This window comes from Seriola dumerili, unplaced genomic scaffold (genome assembly GCF_002260705.1).
Source record: "Seriola dumerili isolate Sdu_G_001 unplaced genomic scaffold, Sdu_1.0 BDQW01000052.1, whole genome shotgun sequence".
Taxonomy (NCBI): Eukaryota; Metazoa; Chordata; class Actinopteri; order Carangiformes; family Carangidae; genus Seriola; species Seriola dumerili.
In genome coordinates this window covers 10,456,100-10,483,832 of record NW_019174307.1, presented here as the reverse complement: position 1 = coordinate 10,483,832, position 27,733 = coordinate 10,456,100, and the positions used below count along the sequence as shown (strand labels likewise).

Here is a 27,733-nt window from a genome sequence, read left to right as displayed (position 1 = left end):
AGACAGGACTGACAGAGCACAAATTCTAAAACTGTCAGAGGTTGCCAACCCGGTTGGGGTGGATAAAATCCTTTCGGCTGTGTCCCTCAGGATGTTCACACAAGAGGGACAATGAGAGGTGTGCAGTTATGTTAGCTAGGCATCGTTATGGTAATTGTCATCTAAATCACCCTAGATTAGGTATAAATGGGCCTCTACATACTTGACCTTTCTGTAACCCTTCACTATTTCATTTGATACAATACAGCCTCCTATCAAAAAAGAAAATTCCTTGCCATAACCAAAATCTGTGTATATAATCAGTCCAAATGAATCTCTCTTTGCAGTCTAAACTTGCCTGTAGGAAACTGCACACTAAGCACACTGTAGGAAATGGAGCCACAGTAAAAACAACATACAAAGAGGAAAGCAAACCCTATCGAAGGCACCATTAAGCAAAGAAAAATTGCGATGTGTATCTGAGCCTACCTCTGAAATTCCCCATTACATCTGGTCCAGAATGATTTCACTCTGCTTTGCTCTCAGCAGCTTTGAGATTGGAGTGAAGACAAAGATTCTGCTGCCAACCTACCACAGTCCTATAAGCACACGGCTGACTGGTTCTTCAGCATTTCTCTTTGTGTTTCCCTCCAAATGCAGAAAGGAAAAATAGCCTCACTGAACTCTCTGGCAGTTAAAAACTTTGGTATGTCAAGACCTTAGACAATTTGAGGAGCAAACACAAGGCTCAGAAGGATGTGAAAAAGCTAAGGAGGTGGGCCCAAACTGTGCAGCCTTCAAGGCTGTCATAACATTGATGCCTAAGGACTATACTGCGTAGTTCCCACTGAGTAAAGATGACCTCATTCTGGTCTGAACAGAGGCAAACCAGTGTCTAATTATTACCGTTATGGTTATTTTCCTTGACTAAGCAGAAGACAAACACACTGTATACAACAAGATCTTAGAGTGTTACATGTCAAAAAAAAATCTGAGTGTTTAAACAATTTCTTTCAGTGAAAGGTTTCAACATGAAATAATAAACATCTTTTACAAGACACTAATTCTAGTCAAAGATTCTAGTAAATCTCCTCTTTAAAGTATTATAATCCAGGTTGCCAAGAAAAGTCTTAGTCTGACCCCACCCTGACTCGTTGGATCAAGTGGTCTGATCTACTGACCTCAGACTGCGGCCACTCCTTGGAGCTTCTTATACAACCCCTCTTTCCGTGACTCTCTGTTTCCCAAACTAAACGTGGCCTAAGATGCAAGGAAGGAAAAGGAAGTGGAATCGACTGTGCAGCAGTGTTTACAAATCTGTTCAGGTGTAAAATATGAATGAGAGAGTATGTTCTAAAGGGAATGACGCTAAAGAGAGTTGAGACAGATTTACTGTTCCGGATTCAAACACTGCCTTCTTGCATCAATTTCACCTACAGACGTGGATTCATAAGTTCTCTGATCCATCTGAAAGCCACCTGTGCCTTGTGTCACCTTCCCCAAGGAGCACCGCAGCAGCTTATCAAATATGAGCCATCACACAGGCTACGTTATACATACACACAGGAAACCAGGTTATTGAGAGAAATAAGGTTAAAGGAGGAAACGGGAATATACCTGTACATTCTCCACAATAACATGGTTATTGTAACACCTATGTTTACATTCAGCTTGTCAGTAAGCACATTGCTTATACGGCCTATTTTGAGCCAAAACTACAGCCTAAAGAGCAGTTTTCCTGACTGTATTGTGGCATGTATCTGAATTTAAAAATAGCCTGCAGTTAAACACTCAGAACGTAACTTCATATAGACTTATTTGTTTCAGTTTCAGTTTTAGTCTGACTTTCAATTTGACCATTTTATTTTTTCCTTTCATGCCACTGCACTGCTGTCACATTGATACTACCTGTCTTACGTGTTTTGTCATGCAGTTATTTCATGTGCTCTTACAAAAACCCTGTTGGAAACCTGGTTAAAAACATACATGGCTGAGAGATCAGGTTTCCCTAACAAAAAACTAGCCTTGTTACAGTGTTATCTGAATCCCTTATTACTTACATGACATCAAATGTTACTGCAGAAATCCCACAGGAAACACATGACTTAAGTGCACGTAAATGCGCTGACTTACATATTCCTTTCATTTCTCACTTTTACTTCAATTGGAGATAAACTGCCATCACCTGAATGCCGTGTTCCTGTAAGTCAAAAGACCCATTGTCTGTCAGTCAGCGGAAGGAAGGTTTGTCTTCAGGAGGCTGAGTGACACCAGGTCACAGTAATTCAACACAGACAAATTGAGATGAGCTGTGAAATAATTATATATCAGCCTGAATTTCAGTGGAGAGGAGTCTGGGAGAAGCAGCAGTTTAAATGCTGATTGCACCGACTTGGTGAGCTGAAAAGGGTTGGGAAATCTACAGCACAAAGAGAGCTGAGAGCTACCTAAGGTAAATCTACAACAGTGCTACACCTCTCTTATCTGCAGCTCCTTTTTTTGGAGAGAAAAACAGTGATAGGTTGTAGTTAATTGCCATCTTCTTAAAACTCAATTTGAATCCTATATATGGAATCAAACTTGGCAATCCATGGAGTGAAATTACGAAATATCTACTCGTAAGAGCTACGTTGTGTGTAGTAATCTAATAAAAATTTTACAGTGTATAGAGCTTAACATCCCATTAAACCTCTGTCTCTCCAGCTCATCCACCCTCAGGATGTCCGAAACAAACATGAAGTCGTCAAAGTATGCACTTGATATATAGGCAATCACGCAAGACCATCTGGGAGGAATCTCATTGTTCCCGGTTCATTCTGCAACCCCAAACATGCAGCCAGAGACATAAAGAACTATCTTCAGAGACAAGAAGAACAAGGAGCCCTGCAACTGATGGTTAGGCATCCATAGAACCTTGAAAAACTGTGCACAGGTACCCAGGGGAGTTAGTGCTGTGTTAAAGGCAAAGGGTGGCCACACTAAATGTTGATTTGATTTTTCTTTTTTTGCTGCTCTTTATATGAAGTTAACTGATAATAAAAACTATTCATGACATTATTCTTGAAAGCATCCCTAATTTACAACATTTTTTCACAAGTGCCTAAAACCTGCGCAGAACAGCTGGATTCACCGTGGCTTCCAAAAAGAGGGCAGCCACCTTTAATCTGAGCACGAGGGGCTGATCAGATGAAAACCCACATACACTCAGGCCCCTGTGGCACATGATGGCTTATAACATATCTAGAGTAAACTAGCAGCATTATGCAGCATGTAAAATCTCTGTAGGGAGACATACAGTCCCATTACTAATCTCTCAGCAGCTACCACATCCCCAAAGACTCAAAATGCTTAATTGCTTCTTTCTAACACTGTATTGACTTCCCTGAATAAAACTAACATGGTCCAGTATAATTCGCCAGGAAAAACAATAATATATTTCAGCCTCAATAAATAGAGCGACATACAGAAACCTTTTTGCATCAGCTCAGAAAACCATTCACAACAGCCACATTATGTTCCATAGCAAGTTGCTGAATTCTTAAACCATTTCTGAAATCCCCTACTGCACACACTGTTGGGATAAACATGTGGTTAGGAATTGCTGACTGAGGCCCTGACCAAAGTAATGGCTCTGAGCTGGTTTCAGAATGTGGGTAATACTAATATACAACTCGTCCTATAGATACTGCATGTCACCGATTAACCTTAACCTCAGGCAGTATACTTCTCTAAGTATCAACATACAGTGCCTTCTTCCTAGATGCCACATGTGGAAAATTCTTTTAAGGAGGATGACAAATTCTCGGCAAGTGTCCCACATGATGGATTTGCCAGCAGAAACACAAAATGTTATTATTAGATCCCTCGATGTTTGACTTTCTCAACAGCTGAAAATGCTTTGCTCATATTAACACACCCAAAAGCAAAGGAATGTCTCATTTCCGACGAAAAAACAGTCTCACATGCATACACAATAACTCTATCAATCATTACACAGAATAAGCAGAGAATGATGTAACCTCCTTTAAACAGACACATACCTGTCCTCTGGTTGCTATCGAATAAAACAAGGTGAAAAATATGAGGCTAAATGGAGTGAAGACAATAGTCCAACTTCATACTCATCCACCTTCTCAACAAAGTGGGCATGAAAAGAAATCACTCAGAAGCTGCACCCATGCCCACATCACACCGTTAACCTCACCCTGACACATGTTGCAATAACCTGAGGCCTATCTGAGCATGTGTATCCACAGGGCAGGGCTTGTCTCCAAGTAAAGGCAGGAAATACAGTCATTTAACCATCTACACAACACACAAACCTGCACAGACTAATGCCACACACCACATCCAAACTCTCTGGGCTGCACTTTATCTGGCTAGATATGTTTACTCAAAGAGGGCACGGGGAAGATGACTGCAGTCCAAATAATCCATGTTTGCACTGCGCAGCAGTAAAAACACAAGACTAACCTTCCAGGAACAACTTCCCACAGTGATCATTCACCCTCAAAATCATTTCCTCACAACAATACCTCATCTAATGGGGAGCAGAGAGGCTCAACTGCAGGTTCATCAGCTGTTTCCAACATGTCATCACTGGTAATATGTTGTGACAGAACGGGACATAAATTATTCTGATTGGATGTAAATCCCTTAAGTAGAATCTGGGTTTGTGCTAGACAGACGTGCTTCATCCTGTCACACATTGTTAGACGAATACATTTAACACCCTAATGCCTTTTTGCATACAGTTACAATGCAAACACAACAACTACAGCAGCAATGACTCCCAAGAAGGAATTATAGCATAATGCTGTGTATATCTCATGTGAAGTCAAAACAAAAATTCATTCCTTGTACGACAGATAAGACACAAGACAAATGTAAAAGATTTCATGCACTAAGCTAATTGTCAATGTTGAATGAAAAGGATTTGATCATGGCTTGGTATGTTCATTATCTAACCTCATTTAACAGTTCAGTTAAAAATGTGTTTAATCAATTCTGCAAGTTTTATCAACACTCCACGCTCCATTTGCTGTGTCAATCATTTTCCCACTGCTGAGCATATCATATGGTTATCAAATGAACGTGTTTAAATTTTATATCATGCAGGATTCTGGGAGAGAGGTCTGACAGAAATACCATGCTCATCCGAATGACAAAAATTGAGAAGGAAAATTAGCATAACAAGTGCAATGCTATTGGCAGTGTCCTGGATCTCCACAATGCAAGGTGTCTCAGAGGTGAATAACTGAGCTCACTCAGCACTTTTTATTGAGACCGATTACAGCGAGAGATGAACTACCCACAGAAAAATAATCAATCACATAGCTATGAATTGTAAAAGTCTAATTTAGCTGACTGCTTCTTAATAAAAACGATAATTTTGAAGATCTGTTGTGATGAATTGGGAGATAAAAGCGGATGGCTCTTACGTCTACTGTCATACATACACCTTGCTCTGACACATTTCATGTGTCAAGATTATTAATATTATCACAGTTTTGTCCATGTCTACATATGTTTTTGTGTTGTGAGGGAACTATATCTTTTCACCCCGAAAAGAGTGATCCAGTTACAAAAAACAGGTTGATGTTAAAATACTTTTTATTTCCATAATGGCAAAAGTTAGTTGAAATCACAAACATCTTAACATGACAACACAATATAAAAGAACAGCATACATATTGCTGTTATCACAACACCAACTGCTCTGTCCTACTGACATTCCTGTCAGCACGCTGCTTGTCCCAACATTTCATGTAAACCAAAACCAAACACCTGCAGTCTGACTGAAAAGGATAATCAGCAATCTTTGTAGCAGTTTTGTTTGTAAGCGTGCAACCATGTATAAAAAACGTTACTGATAACAGATTGCCTATCGTATCCACTACGATTTACTATTGATGGTGAACTGAGATGAACTCTAGGAATGACAATCTAGGCAATTTACAGTTTCATTCCACATGGTTTACATGTTTAGTTCAATTAAGAATAATTTGAATGGGTTGGGAAGTGCATCATTGACCATTGCTATTTTCTGGGATTCATAATAGCTTTTCTGCCTTAAGATGAAAAAATTATCAGTTTATTGACAAAAAGCTACTCTTCATTTCATTATGATTAACAAGGTCCAGCTCTAGAGCTGTATAAATACATGCTGGTCTTCTGGTTTCAAGCTTTGAACAAGCTAATCAAGAAAATAAGAATAAAATATTGAGATTGAAAGATTAAATTCCTCTGTGCAGTGACACTGACTTCTGAACTCTGGTGAACTTTGAAAAACAAAACACAGGAACTTTTGTTGTATGGAACCAGCTTAAAGAAGGAGATGGATATGCAGAGGCCTAGACATGTGCATCCTGATGGCTGATTTGCATTAGCACTGCCTACTCGGTGTTCTGTGCTTCGGAGTGGAGAGACAGGGGTCATGGAGCAACGTGCTGCTAACCATTCAAATTTGAGTGCGGCTACTGATAACTGCACCAAAAACAGTTTGACAGAAACAGTGATCAATATGAAGAAAAGTCCTGACTGACACAAGTCAAGACATTAAGAAATTATGGTACTGTTTACGACCACAACTTCAAGGCCTTCTGGCCTTAGTGTTAGGGCTATTTGTCCTGGTGTATTGCTAACAGCGTAATGGTAAGGGTGCATTTTTTGACAAAAATTCCTGCTTTTAGTAACTTCTATAAAGTAAGTGGCTCCTTGAAAGTCACATTACTTAACCACAATTTTTGTCTTGATGTTGACAACAGTGACAATTTAGCTTATTTGACTATTTACAATAGAAATACCCCAATGCTAATAACATATTTTTAAGCAGCTAAGCTGACTGAAATAACATGCACTCCAAAAAGGTATTTACCACTTCTTTGAGCCTCCTCTAGCTTTGGCCTGCAGGTTGGAAAATGATCCCTAAAAGTCCTGAGAGAAAACCTAATCTATATCTGTACACCTCAGACAGTCCCTTCAGCGGGTGGCTAAGCATTAGCTGAGCTCTGCCTTACATTAACTTGACTTTAACATTTGTTTTCTCCTGGAAATCAACAATGAAGTCAAAATAAAGTTAGTAAAGTAAATAAATAAAGGGTGAACAGAAATGATCTGAATATTGATTATTTTGCAACTACCCTTTGGTGGGCAGTAAAAATGTGAGATGTTTCACATGTTTCATGCAAGTTACTGTGAATAACTCTGCAAATGAGGCAATGAGAGCAAAAATAAAGACCTTTTATTGGTATTGGGAACCATTCCTTACCGTGGACAATCACAAGCTAACATGTTACTATTGAACTCAAGCCCCGAGGGACAGAGCCAGACTGTGAAGCAATGTTGGTGTTTTCAAGTTCTTTCTGTGACACACACTGACACAAAAAGCATTTTTCACATAAACAATCTTTGGAAAAGGAGCCAAATGTAAAATGGAGAATACATTTTTGTAATCCATTTGGTCCAATAACATTTGGAACGTTTAGAATAGCTTCACAATTAAGTTATTTTATCCCATTCATGTGTGCGGGGAGCCAACACGAAGTCAGTCGGGTCAGCCAGCATAAATCTTGGACACACATGCTCTTTGCAGCTCAAATGGAGGACTGTAGTGCACATGCTCTGTGAGCCCAAAAACAAGGAAAAGTGAGGAAGCCTGTGACATCTTTTAGGTGTATGTGCCCAGTGAGCAACGTTTACAGGAATGAATGGGCCACCATCAACATGGTTTTCTGTTCTATTTAATACATCTATGGTTGAGGTGAATCTTACAACTGATGTGCCTGTTATTAAAGTTGTCAAAGTTCGAGTCACTGATGACAGAAATAAGATACTTATCTCAATAAAGAAATGGGTTGCATATTTCAGTGCCAGCTCCATTTAACAGAGTGCTTGAGTAAAGTTAACCAAAACTGGTCTAATTGCCAAGGACTGTAACAATAAAGTGAGATCAAAATCATTCGGATCCAAGCTGATATGAATGGAAAACAAAACCCAGAGAAAACCCTCAGAGAGTAAAACTGGAATAAATGAAATGGGTGAAATCTGTTTCTTAACTATCAGGACACTGACACGCATCGAACCATGATGCAGAAAGACGGACGGAATTTAGTTACTTAAGAAAATGTCAGGTCAGCCAACCAGCACCAGCTGGCCTTTTAAAACAAGGATTTAGTTCAGGTGAGTATGCTGTCTACTGTATTTGATATGCAGGGTTTTTAATATATTGGCACAGTTCATCAGAAATTCCTGGGACACAGACTGACAAAAAGGCGAATATCTCTGACTGCAATGTCACTGCATAGTGAGTGGAAGGTAGGATTTCTGTTAGATGGCACTATATGGGTAATCTATCAAAGGGGATTTAATTGAAAAAATAAATCACACCCCACAAGTTAGTAAAATAAATTCCCCCTTAGTTGTACTCTGTAATGATTCATGGAGGAGGTGTATGACTTCGCAGCTCTGCAGAGGTACATATAGTTTTATTTGAGGCATTTTCTACAATTTATATCCTTAGGGTGCTACAGACCCAGAAGTGTGAGTGCCATCATGTTCATCATATCACAGAGATATTTCTGCAAAAAAATTTTTATATATCTAATGTAAGACATATCAATATGCAATTTCCTATCCTGATAGCCACAATACTGTGTGTGAGTAATGTTTCTTTCATCTTTTCTGGATTTATCTGAACTACAGCAGGAAACTTTAAAATGATGTGTGAGCACCTGGGAATGAATGTCCATCCAAAAATAAGAGGACTTGGCATTGTTCTGGTTTACTGATGCATGCAGGGGAGAGTGCACTTCAGATGCCATGAAAAACAGTTCTCCCTCTGACAAGACCAAGCTCTTTAACAGGTTGGATGAGTTTGTAAACTGGTAGCATAACAGTTATAGTCACACTTTAGGCCTTATAGAAAAACTGCCAACAATTGTGGGTTATTTTTTGCTTCTTGGAGTAAGTTTTCTGCTACAGAAAGAAGAAAACCTCCAAGACCAGTGTCTCATTCATACAAATCATATAAATCTGGGCACCATTGCCTCAAGGCTACAGGTTTGTCAGCTTTGATGTTGTCACAATATCAAGTTACTCTAACAGAGCAAGAAAAAATACAGTATAAGCTTTGATATCACAGCCCACATCTGCCTCACAATTCCACAACCAAATGCATAGCATAGGATCTATAAAATGCCATTTCAAATGCCATGTTCTTGAACTGTATTTGTTCGTTTCCAATGTCAACAACTCCCCTTTTCAGAGGTAATTTTACTTTGTTGCAATCTTTTAAATGCCTTGACATTTAAGAAGTGAATTTTCTGCCTCTTTGCAGACTTTTATGGAAATAGGTGAGGCAGACAAATCCCACAGATCATTTCAGTTTCCAGTTGTAGTCTGGGAAGTAGCATAACTGTCATGGTCACTAGAATGTAACCTGACATTGGGGAGATGCCTTCACCTTCTGACTAAATTCAGCCACCGTCCGCTCACATTCCACTTTGGGGTGAAACCTAATCCCACAAACAAGCGATTTGAGCTTTTAAAAAGCCGCAACCAAGACGCATACAGCTTTAGTTAGCTCATGTGCTGAAACAATAAGTCAATTAAGAAATTAGTCAATTGACTGAAAATTAAATCAGATTAATCTGATTGAAAGAGAGCCAATTCTCTGAGTCATTTATCAAGCTGAACATGCCAAACATTTGGTGGTTACACTTTGGCTACTGGGAGAGTGGCTGGTTGTCTGGATTGTAAATGGACATCTCTGAGTGTGAAGACAGTTGGTCAGACCAAAAATTCAATTTCAATTAAGCCATTCTGACATTTCCCCGACTAAAGAATCAATCAAACAAAAAAATTTATATAAATCAAAAATTTAGTGCTTTCTGACCTAGAAACACCTAAAAGTACACTCATTCTAAACAAAAGCCTTGTGTATAAAGATTGTTGAGTTGTCTACAAGTATGGCATCTGGTTCAAAAATTCCCCATTCAGCATCAATCGTCATTCTAGTTCATGACATGTTTGGGTGTTTATTCATTATGCCATGTACTCCACTGGGATGGACTCCTGTACCACTCCTCCTTTTACCATCAGCAAAGAGAGAGCTTTCGCCTGGGGTGATAATGTGAGTAGCACTTTGAAATATTCAACAAGGTATTATGTGCCCTGTTGAGGTCATTCTGAAGCTGATAGGTTTAGATTGATGGGATGGTTTTAGCAATGAAGTTGCAGGAAGACTTCAGCAGTAAGGCTTTACGTGGAGCAAAAGACAGTGGAAAAGCTCTGTCCCTCCAAAGCTGCTGTCCACATAGCAGACACGGATGAGTGTCTGTCTTTCAGACTCAGCATGTCAGGTCCATGGAGGGCTATTTTACTGGACAAAAATCTATTGTGCACCTAATCTCTGAAAGCGCTGACATGCTTTGTGTTCTGTATTATCTTTAGCTGTCCGGGATCCAACCAAAGCATGAAATCTGAGGCTCTTTCAGGAATCTATCTACATATCCAGTTAGATCAACAATCAGCCAGCAGCCGCACATGTCAAGGCTTATTCACACAAGCCACTGCAAGGCTGAATACCCTCTATACATGAATTATGGTTCTTTAATTAGTTTGATTTAATTTGTTTGTTTATTTTACATATGACAGGACAGCATTCCTCACATAGGAGTGGGCTATGCTGCAAATTTATGATGAACAGTTAAGTTTGAAACCCCCCTGCATATCATTACTTGAATCTTGACAATATAGTTTTAGATATTAAAAATGAATATTTTTTAATAATCTATGCTCATTGTTTTATTTAGAACTCTTAAAATTGATATAACAAAGATAGATATAAAGTTCACAATGGAAATTCCCTACCCTTTTACATAGCTTGTTCTCAAGGGGGCCAGGAGAGTAATACCAACTCTCTTTAGACCAAACCATGCAAATGTGGGATGGAAAGAAGCTATGTGAGGTGGATATGATGAAAAAAAAAATAATTTCCACACCAAAGGATGCATAAAACCTTTTTTTCAGTTGATTGCTACTATGAACTATTATTACCATCCCCCACTGGAGCCACAACATAGTAGCAGAGAGAACTTCCAGACAAAAAAACTCTCTCTCACACTTTTGAATCTGCATCACTATGTGTACTCTCAAATTATTATTATTACACAGTAAATTATGCTTTTGAGAGAGTGAACAGTACATATGTATCTATGCCTTCAAATTCAACATTTGTGTTATAAATGCAGTAATATCATACAAGATAGACTTAAGGGTTGGTCACAGAATACATGGAATACATAAAACACAAAAAGCTGACTGCCACTCAGTAAAAGCTCAACTTTTAAGAGTACTTGATTGACTGAACTGTCCACATGGGATGCTACACTAAAAAATTCCCTTGACTGGCTGAGGGAAGAAGCTGATATGTCAGCACTTCACACTTAAATACAAACATACTTGCACAGACATATGACAATTAACTAAACAACCACGCTGTGAGGTGGAGACTGAAAATTCTTAAAAAAGGGGGAATACTTTTTGATCATAGCAGAAAAAAGTAAATCTGACATGTAACATAAGGGTGAGGCTTTAAGCCTTGATGTTGGGCCAGAATTAAGGAGTGAAAAAAATTCAAGGAAGAGAGGCCCGCCAAAGAGCGCTAAACTATTCAACTATTGTCATTTCCCATTAAAAAGAACTCAGCATGACGACTGGGTCAAACGATCACACTAAAGGTATTTTGTAAGCATAGTTGTGTTTTTGTCTACTGTGGCAGAAATCGTTTTTCGTGCAAACAATACCTTTTTTTAACATCTACAAGCCCCCGCATAATCTATAAGGAAAGTTTCAAAAACATGCATCACTATCTTGTACAACCAGAGTGATACACAACAAGGAGTAGGACAAATGAAACTGACAACAGGTTGGCAGCATGTCTGACCTGCTAAAACCTCTTTCCTTGTCCCAAACAGTGTCACTGCTCAAAGTACAAGCAGAAACTACCAAAAACACACACACACAAACAGAGGGCGAGTTTGACTCTTCAAAACAACATCCCGCTGTTGTTGCAATTCCACAGTAAACCACCCTCAATGGTTGTCAGCTGTGTGACTGTGTGTGTCTTGTGCACTAATGTGAATCACGAGGGGAGAAACCTAGAGATTCCTCTTGGGTGTGTGTGCATGTGTGTGTCAGATTGAGTGAGTGTGAGACAGAGTTCACATATGATCTTGTTTGCCATATGCACTCCCACTGTTAAGTGGCTGAAATAAAATTAACCTGCAATATGGTCACATCAGTGATGAAGGCAGATAACCTTTCCACGTCTGCATGGCAACAGGAAAGACTTGAAGCACTGCTTCCAGCATCTTTCATGTGATAACAGGAGCATGAATCTTGACCTTTGGTGCATATCCATCATAACAAAATTAATAAATGCTTCTTCAAGCTTTTTCCTTGCCTTGGTTTTAGAGAGACTTAAACATGACACAGAGGGATTTAAGTTAAATGTAAAATTATTTTCCTTGCAATTGCATTTCTCACACTAGGATTTTAGTGACAGTTCATACAGACAAGCAATGGGTTATAAGAAATATGAGCTGAAGACTGAGCAAAGGTTTTTATGTTGTATGAGACGTACATTTAATATAGTGCACATCAAATCACACCCACTTTTAAAACCAAAGTGGGACATGATAATGGACATATGCCTTGTCTAATGGAATAAACACTAGCTACCTAATCAACCAGACTAAATGAATGCTGCACTTTAATGCATTAGGGCAGATAATTTGACTATTTCTTTGACAGCCTCTCAGGGAATAAAGGTGAGTCCATCTTGTCCTAAAAAGGTTGGTTGTTCATGCACAATACAAACCAATGAACGTCACGGTTCAGGTTAAAAGGGACGCATCTGCTTAAAATGCAGATTAGGGTCATTAAATATGGCGTACTTTGAGTGTAGCGAGTAAACGCGAGGTAAAGGTAAGTTTATCTTACGGGCGAAGAGTGTCTGGGTCTCCGCCCCTCGGCGACCTCGCATTCCAGAGATTCCCACACTCTAAGCTCACCTGCTTTTTCCTTCACCACTGAGCTAAACGCTTTCAAGGGCAACATGAGAACAAGGTGAGTTTGGGAGGTTTATTTTTTAATACTGGAAAACTAACACCGAAACAGTTTCAGTTCGTTGGCCGGCTAAGTTTTCATAGGCGTTACGTGGAAGACAGAGCGTGAAGGTCCCTCAAAGGTGTGCGTTGTTGGCGATGAATCGGTCACAAGAACAAGATTAGCGTAGTATTAGATTCTCCCCCACCGAGAAGAAGCCTAAAGAAGCTTCTCTTGTGCCACACACGTACAAAAGCTACCACTTTCTTTTCGATGTGAATTGAAGACTTTCTGAGTTCAAGCAGCAGTGCATACTCTCCTGCCTTGCGCACAGACGAGTTCATTTTCCCTTAGGTTCTCCTCCAATTACCCTGCAGTTAGTGAAGGAGCGGAAAAAAGCAGTTAAATACCTTAAGAGGACTGTTGTTGAGCTGGCTGAGCTGCGGCTCGGATGTACATTGGAACATGGAACTTCATCGGTAAACTCCCGTCGTTTAGTCCCATGCATGTGGAAGAGTGAAACTCGCCTCCATAGCCGAGAAGAAGACGAAGACGACCCCTCCGCTGCTCCCTGCTTCCACCAGCACAGTCCTAGGCTATGCAAGCGTGCATGACGTCAGTGGGAATGTGGGAAAGGAGTGCGCACTCCTGATTGGTTGCAATGGGAGCGGGGGTGTTCAAGAGGAGGTTCGCGTCGTTGAATTAACCAATAAGAGAAGAGATGATAGTTTCCTTGGTTACAAATTTTGTCAACCTATACACTGTACAGAGAAGGATAGCACAAGGTAAGCTAGGCTTTAGTGTGTAAATGTTCATTTTAATCACATAGCAGGGACTAAATACTAGTCATGTGTGTTGCATTTTGTTATTTACGAGGTTCTGTAAAACGTGTTTGTCTTGTATCTCATTTGTGTGACTTCAGGAGTGTAGACATAGCTAACTGACAAGATAATAAAACAACTGCTCCGCTGTTCTTTTGTAAGTTTGTGTATAAGTTCTTCCACAGTCTTACCGGTGAACTTACCTTATATTATTGCTGCAACCGTTATTTTCGATTATCAGTCGAGTATTTTCTCAGTCAATCGAGTAACTTGTGGAAATTACCTATCACCATTTCGTAGAGCCCAAGTTGGCAAATGTTTACTTACACTTGAGAAATTGAAAGCAATGAGTTTGGGACATTTCTGCCAATAAGTGACTGAAACAATTAATGCAATATTAAAATTGTTATTGATTAAGTAAGCCATTAATTGAATAGTTTCAGCTCCAAACTCGCTGCTTTGGAAAAAAATAGAAAGGCAAGTGGTCTATCCTAAGGTTTAATGCTACAGTTACCTTTTAAGTACCAACAATCATCCTGTGAAAACCAACAGCTAATGTTAAGCAGCTATTATGTCCTGAATCCTAACCTTAGTTTTCCATACACTGAAAACTAATAATCTTGCTCTGTGATTACCTTTATATCTGCTGGAGACTTAAGCAAAAATTATGTTCAGTGGGTGTAGAACAGAGTGTTAATTTTCATTTCACTCAGATTAAATCCATTCCTGCACCCTTAACATCAACCACCTATAATCACACATTGTATACCTTAACTGACACAACACCTGTGTGGCCAGTATTTTTCAAAGTTTAATCCAAAACAAAGACACAGAGATGTTCCAGCGGCATATCTGATCACACTGGGTGCACCATCTGTCTCCACCCAAACTCTAAAACTTGTGAGAGCCGACTGATATTTACGCAATGTCACTAAGACCTTGATGGCAAAGTTTGGTTTTTGATGGGCTTTATTGCTTTTGGCCTATAGTCTCCTGTGGATCCTTTGAATGACCCCACTAAAGCCTGCTACCTGCACAGTTGAATGTTGTCTTTTATCAGGGTTTGCAGAGCCTTTGTATTTTTCACATGCAGTGATTTTTTTTTTTTATCTTGCAGGCACTACAGTGCATGAAAGTAGAGCGCTATAATGATGAGTGAAAGAGATGTGCATATGTTCATCACACACTACAGAGCAGAAGATGTGGGTAAGTCAGTGAGAAATGGGTCTGAAACATTGCTGACTTGTGACATAGTGACCCTCTTACGTGTTGAACAGATTTGACCCGTAGTCCTCATGTTAAAATACTCCAGGTACTGTCAAGTCTTTGATGCTTTAGTCAGAGGCAGTATTGCTTATGTTTATTCACCTGCCTCTTTGTGTCACAGCTGAACTTCTTCAAAAAACTGTCTGCCACATTTAGTTTGCTCTGCTCCTTCCCCTCCATACAACTCCCTTTCATGCAGTCATTTCTGAATTACCCATACAATCCATTAGTGCTCAGCTGGTGCTGCTCTCTGTCTTTACCTTTATTTCTTTCTTTGCTGAAGTCAGCATAAAGACTTTGCTTCAGACATCAAAAGTGATGAGACTTTCAACAATTCCAATGATCCTAATTCAGCCATATCATTTGCTTTCATCCATGCAGAAAAACTGACACTGCGGATGAAAAATGGTCTCTGCAGCTCAAAGTACAAACCGGGTGAATATAAAAGACTACAAGCTATTGTTGATGCCAAACGTCTGGAGTCTGATCTAATTGGACAAAAGGTAAATTTTGGTCATTGTCAAAATCATGCTTGCACTTAAAACAGCAACGCTATTATAAAATCAATTCTTGATAAATTTAATAACATGGTGATTCAGAAGCAAATGAAGAGGTATATGCATTAACACTATTATAAAAAATGTTTTTCAACACTATGATAAAAATGAGCAAACAGTCCTCATGACCTACCACAGGAAGAGCGGGAACTGACAGAAACCTGGTTTTAATGTGAGGTGAAAGAACAGCATGTCTCAAGTAGTTCTAAATAGCACCATTGCTTTCTATTTGTCTACCTTTCTCTGCTCTTTCTTGCAAACAACACAATGTAAGGGGATTTCATTTCATACAAAACAGGCATTTCACAACCTTTATAGTTTGTCCAACAACATGAAACAGAGCAGTAATATCACTGTCATACACAATAGCATTGTCAGTTTCATGAATATTCATTTGGCTGCTCTTCATTTTCTATAAAACTGTTTGAAGTTCACAATCATCTGACTCTGAGCAGAGCAAAAAGTTAATACTAGGGGCAATTGAGATTAGGTTGTTAGACCTGCGGTGTTTTAATTGGTAAACTGTGTCAGAAGCCTTTTAGTATCATTATGGTTGCCCATGGCTTCTTTCAGCCCTGCTCTCTGCATAACCTAGATAAGATGGGCTATGTTTACATTCGGTCACCCTGCTGAAAGGCAAGCTTTCGGAGCATCTCTCATTGGTGATGTGATAGAGGGTAAATAAATGACCATGAGTCGCCTCAAGCATGGGATCATTTTTGCTCTTCAGGAAGGGACTGGCAGCATCAGTAGATGCTAAAACCGTAAAAGAAATTACCTCTTGATAAGATTTTTTTGAGCAGCACTACAAGAATGCATAAAACCCACACAAAAAAACATCAAAAAACAGATCAGAGAGATGCATATATTGAAATTAGTGGCTACCTTGCACTAGTGTTAAAATCATTCAACAATGATTATTTAACAATAAGAAAAAAGAAAATATTGTTTTGTATTAAATAGGACAAGATGCAAATGAGCACAATATTGCTACAGTGTTTCTAACAGATTCTACACATTCACCTACAATGATGTTTCTGCGTTTTTGCTGAAGCACCTTGGCCTAATTAGAAAATATGAAAGTACATAATTGAAACACCACAATCCTGTGGGAGAGTCTTCACTGTATAATTGCTAATGTAGTTCATCCTTTTTTCGTGCACATACACTCAGAGATGATCTCTATTTCATGATTTGGGTACAAGAAAAACATATAAAACAGTAAAAGACAAACAAGCACAATTCAAATGCATTCTATCATTCACAACTACCGCAAAGCCCCAAATTTAAGAAACATGTACAAACAGCATTTAGAATATCTATTAGTATTAAGTTGTTCAATCTCCAAATGAAACAAGAGATTTAAAGTTTTTTTTTCTGTCGTTAGGCCTACATTTGTAAGTAACATCGTATTTAAAGGCCCTCCACCCACACAGGTGTTTTCACTTATTTTTGCCTGATTAGACCTTTTCTCAAGCATCTCAAGACTGTGCTTGATTGACATCTCTGACCCTCCTGTTAGATTTTTTTTTACCTGTTTGGATTGGGAAGGTTGCACCATTATCATGGTTTGTTAACCTCATGAAATTCCAATATAGCATCACCCAACTTCAACCTTAGCAAATGTCTAATCAGCCAGAGTAGAATACACCTGTGTGGGTGGACAGGGTCTTTAAAACAGGAATGCAGAGCCCAGATTGAACATGTGGAACATCTAAAGATAAAAAAGTGAAGCAGAGCCTTATACTGAGGATAAATATTGTGCAATGCAATGTGCTTTTCCCAACTCCCTCAAAGAGGAATCCTTTTCATAGAGATACAATAGCTTACAGAATGAGCTATCGTTAATGTAATTAGCAACACCTGTGCTTTTCTTCCTTTGACAAGCAAAATGTTTGCTGCGAAAAAGGCCTGCAGGGAGTGAGAACTGTATAAGACACATTGCATTGTGATACTATGGAAGGAGAGCGAATCATTTACACGTCTCCATAGCCAAGTATGGATATCATTTTTGACTGTATTATTGTTTGACAAGCCAAGGAGGACCATCATTTGTTGCGATAAGAATTAATTTTTGACTTTCAGCTGCGAATTTCAATTTCCATATTTTCAGTTTGACAGTCCTGAAGTGCTTTGTCAGGGATCTTAAAAAATCTCACACATTATGATTATCATTGTCAAGTGATGACTGATAAGAGAAATCTGAAAGGCAACAAGAGAGTCAGATTTCAGATTGTGAATTTGCAATGACTTAATTAGGAATAAAGAAAGTGGTGTTATATGCATAAAAATGGTTGGTTTAAAATGTAATTGGAGGGGCGTCGCGTCGCGTAGCGCAGTGGGTTACGCAGGCGCCCCATATATAGAGGCTACAATCCTCACTGCAGCCAGCCCCTGGTTCAACTCCCGCTTCAGACGGCCCTTTCCTGCATGTCATTCCCCCTCTCTCTGCCTCCCCATTTCCTGTCTCTCTACTGTCCTGTCCATTAAAGGCAAAAAAAGCCCAAAAAAATAATTAAAAAAAAAAATGTAATTTGAGTCTGACCGAACACTCTGCTGTTTAATGGTTAATATAAGGGTGGATATTAATGGATTAGTTTTATTTGGTACAGTAAGACTGAAAATCACTTAATGTAAATGTAACTCCAGGCATAGTTTTTCTAATCCAACTGAGTTATGAGACAGCCAATGCAAATCAAGATCACCTATAATACATTGCCTGGAAGAGGCATGGAATGACATCAATTTGGCCTCTTTCTTTCAGAGCGGCACTAGTTTCAGATTAAGCACTGTAGATTCCAGTAACTATAAAATGAATATCACCCTGAGGGTAAATGTCCAGCAGAGTACGTTCTTACTTCTTCTGCAACAACAGCAGCAGTGACTTTACATGTACATAGACAGTCACGACATAAATCAACACCCTAACTCCTTTAGATTTCCTATTAATATGAAATATATTGTACCCATCTATAAGCTATGTGAGATTGTCTTTTGTAGAATTATCTGAGCCAGTGGCCTGTGTATAAAAACACTGATAGAATACCATGAATTGCTGCACTGAAAGCGCTCTGAAGGAGGGCCCTGTTCTTTAATGACAAAAAGGGAAAACAATGATAGCAGATTAAGACTTCTACCTCCCCCTCCTCTCCTAATAACATGCCTCACGCGTGTCATGCTTATTTCTACTTGATTATTTTAATTTGCCGCTGTTTATTTTGCTTTCATGCTTTAACAGTGATACTGTTTCAGTTGAATTGCCTGAGTTTATGAGCCTCTCACAGAGACTATAATGCTAATAAAGACTGAAATGCATGCCAATAATATAACCCTGATGTGCAGAGAGGAAGGGAGCAGCTTACTTTATCTATAAGAAAACTACCTATTTCGTGTTCCACTGTCCTTGCGACATTATGATTTACTTACTAACATTATTATTTATTACTATATTGTTGTTAGGAATTTTGAATGTTTTAAAATGGTCCAGATAATTGTGCATTAAAGCATTCAAGATAAGGTTTTGTCCAGATAAAGTTAATTGTAGGAGGATCTAAACGTCGTGGCTGAAGTGAATTTAAAAGAAAACACTCAAGTGCTTTGTATATTTCTTCAGTGCTTATTCTTGTTCAGGGAAACTGTTTATTCCTGCTGTGCATTAAACCTGGTCTCATAGGTACAGAAGACTCACTGTGCAGCCAAGGCAACCAAGGAGAGCTCCATTTTACGGCAGCACAGACAGGTGTGGAGCAGAGAGTGCCCCAGGCTGCAAAAGGCTGAGTAAGAGCCCCCTATTACTCCCTGTCATTTTCTGCTGCAGTTTTCTGAATCTGCTATTATACCACGCAACCGCTCCATTTAAGCCCCATTGAGCCCAGAATGGAACCTCCTTGAAAAAATTGTGTAAAAATGCAGGACAAAAGTGATCTCAAAGAGAAAAATGTATCATGGAGAAAACAAGAAGAGGAGGAGGATTTACAGCCTCCTTAACATGTAAGCTGATTTTCTTGCAGCAATGACATCAAGTTAGGGTAGCAAAGGGAGAGAAACTGAGATGAGTGGGGAGTTGCAGTTGTGTGGAGACAAAGGGGTATACTGAATGGAGGAACACTCATGCTGAGGCAGAAGTGTGGGACTGGGCCCCCGGTGGTGTCATGCCTTGTGAAGTGAGAAGGGCAGCACTAGCTCTGGGGTGCAGCTTGTTTGGCTGCGTAATGACTGTGTCTGAGCCACCCAAGGTTAATGATGTACACAAGCGTGAGCCTCAGTAATGAGCCTACTCATAAAGATGTGCCACTGCTTGCAGCTCTCTACACATATATCTAGTTAAATTACCTTGGGATTCAAAAGCCACCTTGTCAAAACAGGCAACTATATTGCTATGGTTACTCTTCCTTTATTCACATATTCTGGGCAAGTTAGTAAGATGTAAACAATTACTACAGCTCCCTCCATAGGCCGGTTAGTGCAGTGCTGCCCATAGTAACAAGACATCTTGCCCCCTCTTCCCACCTCCATACCTCCAAAACATACTCTTAGCAGTAACTCTATGCAATGGTTGGAAGTAACTAAGTAAATTGACTTAAGTACTGTATTTGAGTGCAATTTTGAGGTACTTGTTATTAATATGTAATTCTATTTAATGCTACTTTATTCACATACTATACTTCACTACATCTATTTGATGGCTTTATTTACAAGTTACTTTTTCAATTCAGATGATAAAAATATAATCAACAAATGAATTAATGAATTATTCTGAAATGGGCCATCTACCTTTGGTTTTTTATGTATATTTAGAATGCATACTTGTAGAGTACTTTGTGCACCACTGGTTGTATGGAGTCAATCAGGACGACGCGAGGTCAGCTCAGCTGCAGGTGGGGTTCTGATGGGGACCAAGCAAACAGTAGGCTGCTCAGAAAGAAAAAACAAAATACCATGTAGGTTAAGATGACCAGAGTTTAAAAGTAGCTGTAATCAATATTTTTATAGTAACAAAATGACAATGGAAATCAATGCGTCAATGCAAAAGGGATTACTCATAGTAAAGAAAGCTACAGAGAATTATCACCTGAACCTGTGACTTTACAGAGCTTTATAGTGAGTTCAGTTCATTGCTTAGTTGTGTAGTTGGAACCTTACTGTTTCTGTTTTTTCTCTCACCACTCATATAGTGTAGATTTTGGCCACATCAGGCAGCTTCCTTCAGTAAAAAACTTCAAAAAACCTACTTAACTCTACCTGCTCAACACTAAACAGCAGACAGACACAGTTAGCAACTTGCTGGTGAACATTTAGGAGCTAAAGTGACCAGTATTTTCTCAGTAGTTGGTAGAAGCAGAGATAAAGGAGGGATAATATTGGAATTGCATTCACCAGGTGGCCAAAAACATAACTCCTAATAAATTATGTTGCTCCGTAACAGCTGCATGTGCAATTGAGCAACTATTTTCCAACAAGTTTGCCACATCTACTTAAAAAGTGATGATAGTATGTAAATGCTGTGGTCACAACTTGTTTCCACTTCCCCCAAGTGGTCAAAAAAAAATTCAGTTATTGCAGTTTCTGTTTGGCAATGTCCTCATACCTAATGTTAGCTTAGCAGTACTTCTAACTAATGTTACACAGAGTGCCATTATCTTGCTTTCTTCATCTTTATCTAATATTATAAATTATTAGCTAAATTAGCTAATGTATTGTTGTATTTAATACGTCTTTCTCTTGTCCCATGAAACAGGGAGAAGGCTGAGAATGACATCTGTGATTTTCTAGAGCAGATCAGGCCAAATAGTAGAACAGACACTGCCATCTTCTCACTTCAAGATTATGGTAACAGCATCAACAGTTTTTAAACAGTACCTGTGTATCACCAGCAGTCACTGCTGTTTATGAGTACTGTACTAATATGTATCTTTGTGTGTTTTGTGGGTTTAGAGCTGTTCCTTAAGAGGGAGCGGGAGGCTTTCAGGATAGCCACTGTTGAGCCTGTTCATCAGCTAAGGCATGACCTGTGCTTCAGACTGGGTGAAGTACAGCATCAGAAGCTCACTGCCCATCCATCAAACTGGAAACAAGTAATACAACAGGTATTAAATAAAGATACACCTGAATGTCCACTGTTGTCATCAGAGTAACTTTGGTAAAGACAAGCTTTAACAAAGCTTAATTTGTAGAAAGCTAGCAGAATGACAGCATTAATAATACTAAATTGCATTTGGCTACTCATGTCCTTATTTGTTAGTGAACCATTTGGCAATATTTTATCCCGTTTTATCCCGTACACCGAAAGCCTTGAACAATGAATCTTCGCTGTGCTCACTGTCTGTTGGTACCAAACCAAAACAGTCCATCCTGCAAACAAAAGTTTAAATGAAACCACTCTCCTGCTTCTTCACTCAGCGTGCTCACAGTGTTGTATTCACTGTCCGTGAATCTCTTGTTTGTTAGATATCCACAGTCCCTAAGTCACCAATTCTGCCTTTGACTCTCAGAGGCTTTTAGCAAGCTTGAGAGATGAATGGTGAGATTAAGGAGTAAGCAGGGGTCTTTAAAGACAGGCCATCCTTGGAAAGAACTGTCTGCCAGCCATTTTGTCTCCTCTGTGTGGCTCGCTCATGCTTGTTTCTTTCCCATGACCCCCCTCTACTGTGCTGGCCCACAGCTCCTACCCACCTGATTGCATGGACACAATAGAAAAAAGCCCAACACACACACCAAGCCACGATGCCTGCCCTGCTCGTCTTTTCCTTTTTTTTCATGTCTTTTCTCAATTTGTTTAGTTTCTGATTTCACCATTTTGCTTCACTCTCTGACTCACAAGAAATTAGAGAGAGAGACCCTTCTCAGGTGCTGTATAATTACACGTCCACCCCTGGGTATTTTAAATGAAAACGAAGGAAAGAAAGAATCTGAAAGAGACTGGTACTTTGTTATACTTTACTTAATAAATGGAATCAAAAAGTACAGTATGAGTGAATTTTACCCCATGCCATGTTAATGGCTGTTAAATATTGTGAACTGTTTTGACACCATGCATTATCATGTTGTCTCCAACATTTTCCAGACTTCTATCAGTTATGAATGGTCAAATGGTATTTCTCCTCGATCATTAAGTTTTGTACCAGGTGAGTTTTCTCTTAGCTTTCCTGAAATTAATTAATTCTCTGAGAAAAGAGAAAAGAGATATGCAGATTATCTACAAGACAGACAAAGATAACATCACTTTGAAATATGCAAAGTGAGCGCCGACAAGGCAAGCGTGCAGTGACTAGGTATGATAACAGGTCTGGATTCTCTTTAATCAGGTTTCAGATTATATGCAAAGGAAGGGTAAGAGTTGCTTTATTGTATATTTAATGGAAATATGTTCCAGGACTGGGAAGCTCTTGCTGTAAAGGCTGTGTAGCCGAAAGATGTTTTCAGCCTTGCAACAACAATGAGCTGTTTAATCTCTCCCCACCTTTTTTCTTAAATATGAATGTGGTGAATGGGGGAAATGCTAATCCTCTAACAATTTTGTGTATTAAAAAGCATTGTGAAGATTTTCCCAGCAAACTAGTACACATTGTGTATATACACAGTGCGCAGGCTTCATTGTGTCAGTGGTAAGAGAACAAGTGGTTCAGTAGTGTGTTATATGTGAGAGAGGCTTTACAGCTTCAGGTGTCACATATTTTCAAATAAACCTATACTGAATTTTGTTTTTGCAACAACTTACATGACTTTTTATTTTACATGCAAGATGCAAACAAGAATCTGCAAACCACTTTGTAACCATTTCCAATAACTTTAAGAGCAGCTGCTTCACAGTTTTTCACATATATTTATTCCTGTATTTTCTGCATACATTTGGACATCAGCTCCAATAGTATATGATCTATAACCTGAAGAGTAGCAGACTTAGAAAAGAGCAGGGCAGTCCAACATTTCAACAGAGGGTGGGTGACACTGTCTCCAAGATCCTTACATGTTGGTTATCTTGGTAACCGGTGCAATGACACTGTGGGAAGCAAAGCAGGCATTCTCAGGCCCTAGCATTCTTTATCTCTTGATCCTCCTACAGGATCCCATGGTGTTCCTTCCCCAGCTGGAAGAAGCAGCGTGTATAGTGCACACAAGGAGCATAAGATCCACCAACCTGTTAAACATTCTCATGCCTTCCTTATATTTTTGCAGTTATTATCCAGAGTTGTGGAATGCTGAAATCTCTCGCTATATCTTTGGCCATATTATTACTGTTACTTTTACCTTTATATGACTGATGTACTGCAAAACATTTACAAAATATTTAGTAATCAGAACATGATGCACATCTATGAATCTGATGTTGTTTTCCTGACTCTCACATTGGCTGAATGTTCAGTCATTCACAAACCACATTAACATTTGAATCTGTTTGCAAGTCTTGAGGAGTGTTATTGCTTATGTGATAAAAGGTGTATAAAGCTCTTTGCTGCTCCAGAGGGAGCTGCAAGAAGTCTGATAAATTGCCTCAAGTGATGACACTTAAGACAGCGTCAGTCAACTTACCAGACCTCTGTAGACAGCTCCTCACCTCTGCTGTTAGCGTAACAAACCCAAATCTCTGAAACAACTGTTGCCTGTTGACTTGCACTGTGGGTAATATAGTCGCCAAGTTTTGACAAGGAAGAAGAACACATGGAATAAAAAAGACAAGCACTCTTTTAACTACCACTATCTGAAATCACAACAATATACTGAAGTGGCATCACATGGATGATTTTCTAATCTTTTAAAAAACATGAATATCAGGAGTTATCTTTAATTTTACCATATATTTTGCCAATGAAAAACGATAGAAAACGCAGTGTTGACATTGGTGAGTTTGTAAAGTACTTAAGTCTAGTGAAACAGTCCACTACTCTGGGTGAGTGAGTGAGTGAGTGAGTGAGTGAGTGAGTGAGTGAGTGAGTGAGTGAGTGAGTGAGTGAGTGAGTGAGTGAGTGAGCAAGTGGTTAGTGTTTGTGTTTAGCCATGGCTGTTGTCTGCAGTCAACTATGCAGACATGTTTGGACAAGAAGAGGACAGGTGGGCATAAGATCACATTGTGAAGGCCAACAACTAGATTCTGGAAAAGAAATTATGGGAACCTGAGATGATGTCTTCAGTGGGAGTACTGGACCAAAAACTGAAAAGCCACAAAGGCCAAAGGAGTCAGACCATTTCACATTTTCCACCAGTGTTTTTAATAGTTCACAACCAAATGTTTACATTTTCATAGAATTAGAAAGATGCGTAAACATAAACTATGTTGTTCTAACTTCCACCACACAACTTGGCCCATTCACACAAATGTTTAAAATACTAATGCAGCTATTCTACCAATGTACTGTTTGTATGAATAAAAACTGCTACTTCCATTTTTAATCTGAATTTCTACATTCCTTCTTGGAAACTCAGAAATAGACCTAATTATCTGATAAGCATTGTCTCCATTTCTAAGTAGCTGTTTTACTAATACTGATTCACTCTGATGATAAATGTTTCTAAATCTACATGTCTGTGAAAACAGAAGGGACCTGTGTTCAACCAGTACTGTTGATGTGAGCAGACATAGCAATAATGAGAGTGCGGGAAAGTGTTACAGTAGATAGCTGTGATCTTTTGAGTCTCTGTGTATTCCTAAAGTCCCAGATTTGTTTAAGCTGCAGGAATTCTATCAGAGTCTTTCTCAAAGCATTATGGATATCAGAGGGATTCCTGGATACTCAGGGCGAGAATGGTAGCTTTGTTTGCCCAAAACAATTTAGCCCATTTAATATTGAGGTGACAGTTTCTACTTGCCAGTTTGATTTCCCTGGACAGCGTGGAGTCAGACTGTATGGCTTTCATGTTTGTTTTCTAAGCCTGTATTTAAGATATTTCCATGTTCTGTCCTTGAACTACCAGATACACTTTGTAAAAGACCAGCAAGATGGCATTACTGCAAAACTTCATGCAGAGTTCCTAGCATTGGAGGAGGAGATTTTGGGCCTTGGCTTGGAGGTAAGGTTACACTGTAGATATCCTGTCTCTGTTACAGCAATTTTAACACCTCTGCTCAAAATGGAATTACTACACTTTGTCACCAAAGTAACTTATCTTACATATCTCAACGATGATTGTGTTGTCCTCTGCAGAAATATCTTACTAGTACTTCAGTTAATCTGGTGAACATAGAAAATATTCCAGAGGAGGTTTTGAATTCAGACTGCCCTTACCCAGAGCTGATGGACTCCCTGATCCAGGCCTTCCACTCCCTGTCAGACAGATACCAGAGCAGGCTGCAGTGTCTTCAAGAACAACTGCAAAGAACTGACAGGTAGGCCTTTAGACTAGTAAGGTTCAGCTTTGAACCTTTTCATATCTGTAAGTGCTTACACATTGATTCAAGGAGAACATTGTAGTGATTTTTGGAGCTAACATCAAATATGTGTATGATGACAATCCCTCAAATATCTTACTTAGTCATGATAGAAATAGCCTTTTAATGATTTTTAGCCATCCATTTTGATAAATACATGCATAGGAAGAACTCTGGTGTAACTTAGCAGATCAAAATGGAAAACTCAGCAGGATGTTGACAGCATATAGAGGCACAGTCACGTTATTCCCCGGAGGCAGGCTGTTGAACAAGACATGTCTTCCTCACCAGGAGGTTGATTATATCAGTGTCTTAAAGCCACTTCATAACTTGATTTTTATTTCCATATGGTTGCTATATAAAACTTTTGCCTCTATGACTAGTATGTAATTAATCAATGTGTAATGGAAATGAAGTGAAGTGAAGGAAGGGGAACATAGTGTATCATTTATTATTTATTTTGCTTTATGGTCATTTATTTTCTGCATTGGAATCTGTTTCAGGTTCTGTGGCTGGTATCCAGATGACCACCTACGCTTCCAGTTTACATTGTTTCAGTACCCCCATGACATACCCAACCACAGAGCACTCTTCATGGACATGCTGCAAAGACTCTTCCCTGAGAAAACTAGACAAGAGCTGGTCAGTACACTGGAAAAAGATTATTGATTTTGTTGTTTATTAAACAGAAGAACTAAGTCTGTCAAAGAGAAAATATGCAATGTATCTAATTGTTCGAATAATGAAATCAAATAATTGTTTAGGTTGTGTTTCAAACAAAAGAACCGAAACTTTGCTTGTTTCAGCCTCTCGAATTTATGGTATGATACATGGTATATGATAAACTGAATATCTTTGGGTTGTGAAATTGATGATCGGACAAAACAAAAGATTTGAAACTGTTGCTTCAATTTGTGATTGATATTTTTCACAATTTCGTGATATTTTATACACTAAACAACAAAGTGATTAATCAACAAAGTTTTTGACAGATTCATTGACAATTATTGATTGTTACAGCCATACTTTAGCTCTCTTTTTCACACTGACACAGTTACATTCTCACATGGGAGCTACCTACTCTGCTGACCACTGAGCAAGAGAGGGTTAAGTGTATTGAGCAAGATTTATCCAGTGGGACACTGTACATTGATAAACAAACTCCCACACATGTTCCTCTTAAAATGTAACTCCCTTTCCCAGTATAAAGCAGCTCTTCAGTATTAGTCCCAGACTCCCCGATCAATGTAGCTCAGTACCCTGAACCGAGCAGACAGACACACAGATAAGCTTGGACAATGATCCGCTCAGCACGCTGCAGGATGTGCCATGTCACCCACTGTGGACAGCTCGCTCACCCCACAGCCTAGCATCGCCATGACAACCGCCAGCCCCTCTCTCCTTCCCCTCCTTCCTTGCACTCAGAGACACTGTCCTCATATCAGTTCCAGCTGGGTGCTGCATTTAGAGCTGTGATCGTTTAGTGTTGGAGGGAGGTTACAAGGAGGAGGGATGTGTTTGTTAGCAGTCTTTCTCTATACTCTCCACACTTACTCAGAAACAGACTCAGAGATGATGTAGTGCTGACTCCACCTAATTCACCTATTAGTCATAATTAAGATGGCTTGCGTGCAGTG

General features: G+C 39.2%; 2 protein-coding genes across 4 annotated transcripts in view; one reads left to right on the top strand and one right to left on the bottom strand.

Annotated features, from left to right (window-relative positions):
- The window catches only part of pkp4 (plakophilin 4), a 77,480-nt gene extending 63,826 nt beyond the window's left edge, over positions 1–13,654 (bottom strand). For 2 of the 3 annotated variants that reach the window (XM_022741356.1, XM_022741358.1), the window contains exon 1: positions 13,500–13,654. The gene's annotated coding sequence lies outside the window, so the exon portion shown is untranslated. Of the gene's footprint in view, positions 1–4,019; positions 4,033–13,499 lie in introns of those variants that run through there. The other variant, XM_022741357.1, reaches the window with a different exon arrangement.
- Positions 13,082–27,733, top strand: part of ccdc148 (coiled-coil domain containing 148) — a 28,117-nt gene continuing 13,465 nt past the window's right edge. Inside the window, exons 1-9 of the mRNA XM_022741360.1 lie at positions 13,082–13,110; positions 15,028–15,116; positions 15,558–15,679; positions 19,407–19,510; positions 21,471–21,562; positions 21,668–21,819; positions 25,643–25,738; positions 25,873–26,054; positions 26,600–26,738. Coding sequence (XP_022597081.1) covers positions 15,059–15,116; positions 15,558–15,679; positions 19,407–19,510; positions 21,471–21,562; positions 21,668–21,819; positions 25,643–25,738; positions 25,873–26,054; positions 26,600–26,738 — 945 coding nt within the window. The 5' untranslated portion in view covers positions 13,082–13,110; positions 15,028–15,058. The remainder of the gene's footprint in view (positions 13,111–15,027; positions 15,117–15,557; positions 15,680–19,406; positions 19,511–21,470; positions 21,563–21,667; positions 21,820–25,642; positions 25,739–25,872; positions 26,055–26,599; positions 26,739–27,733) is intronic.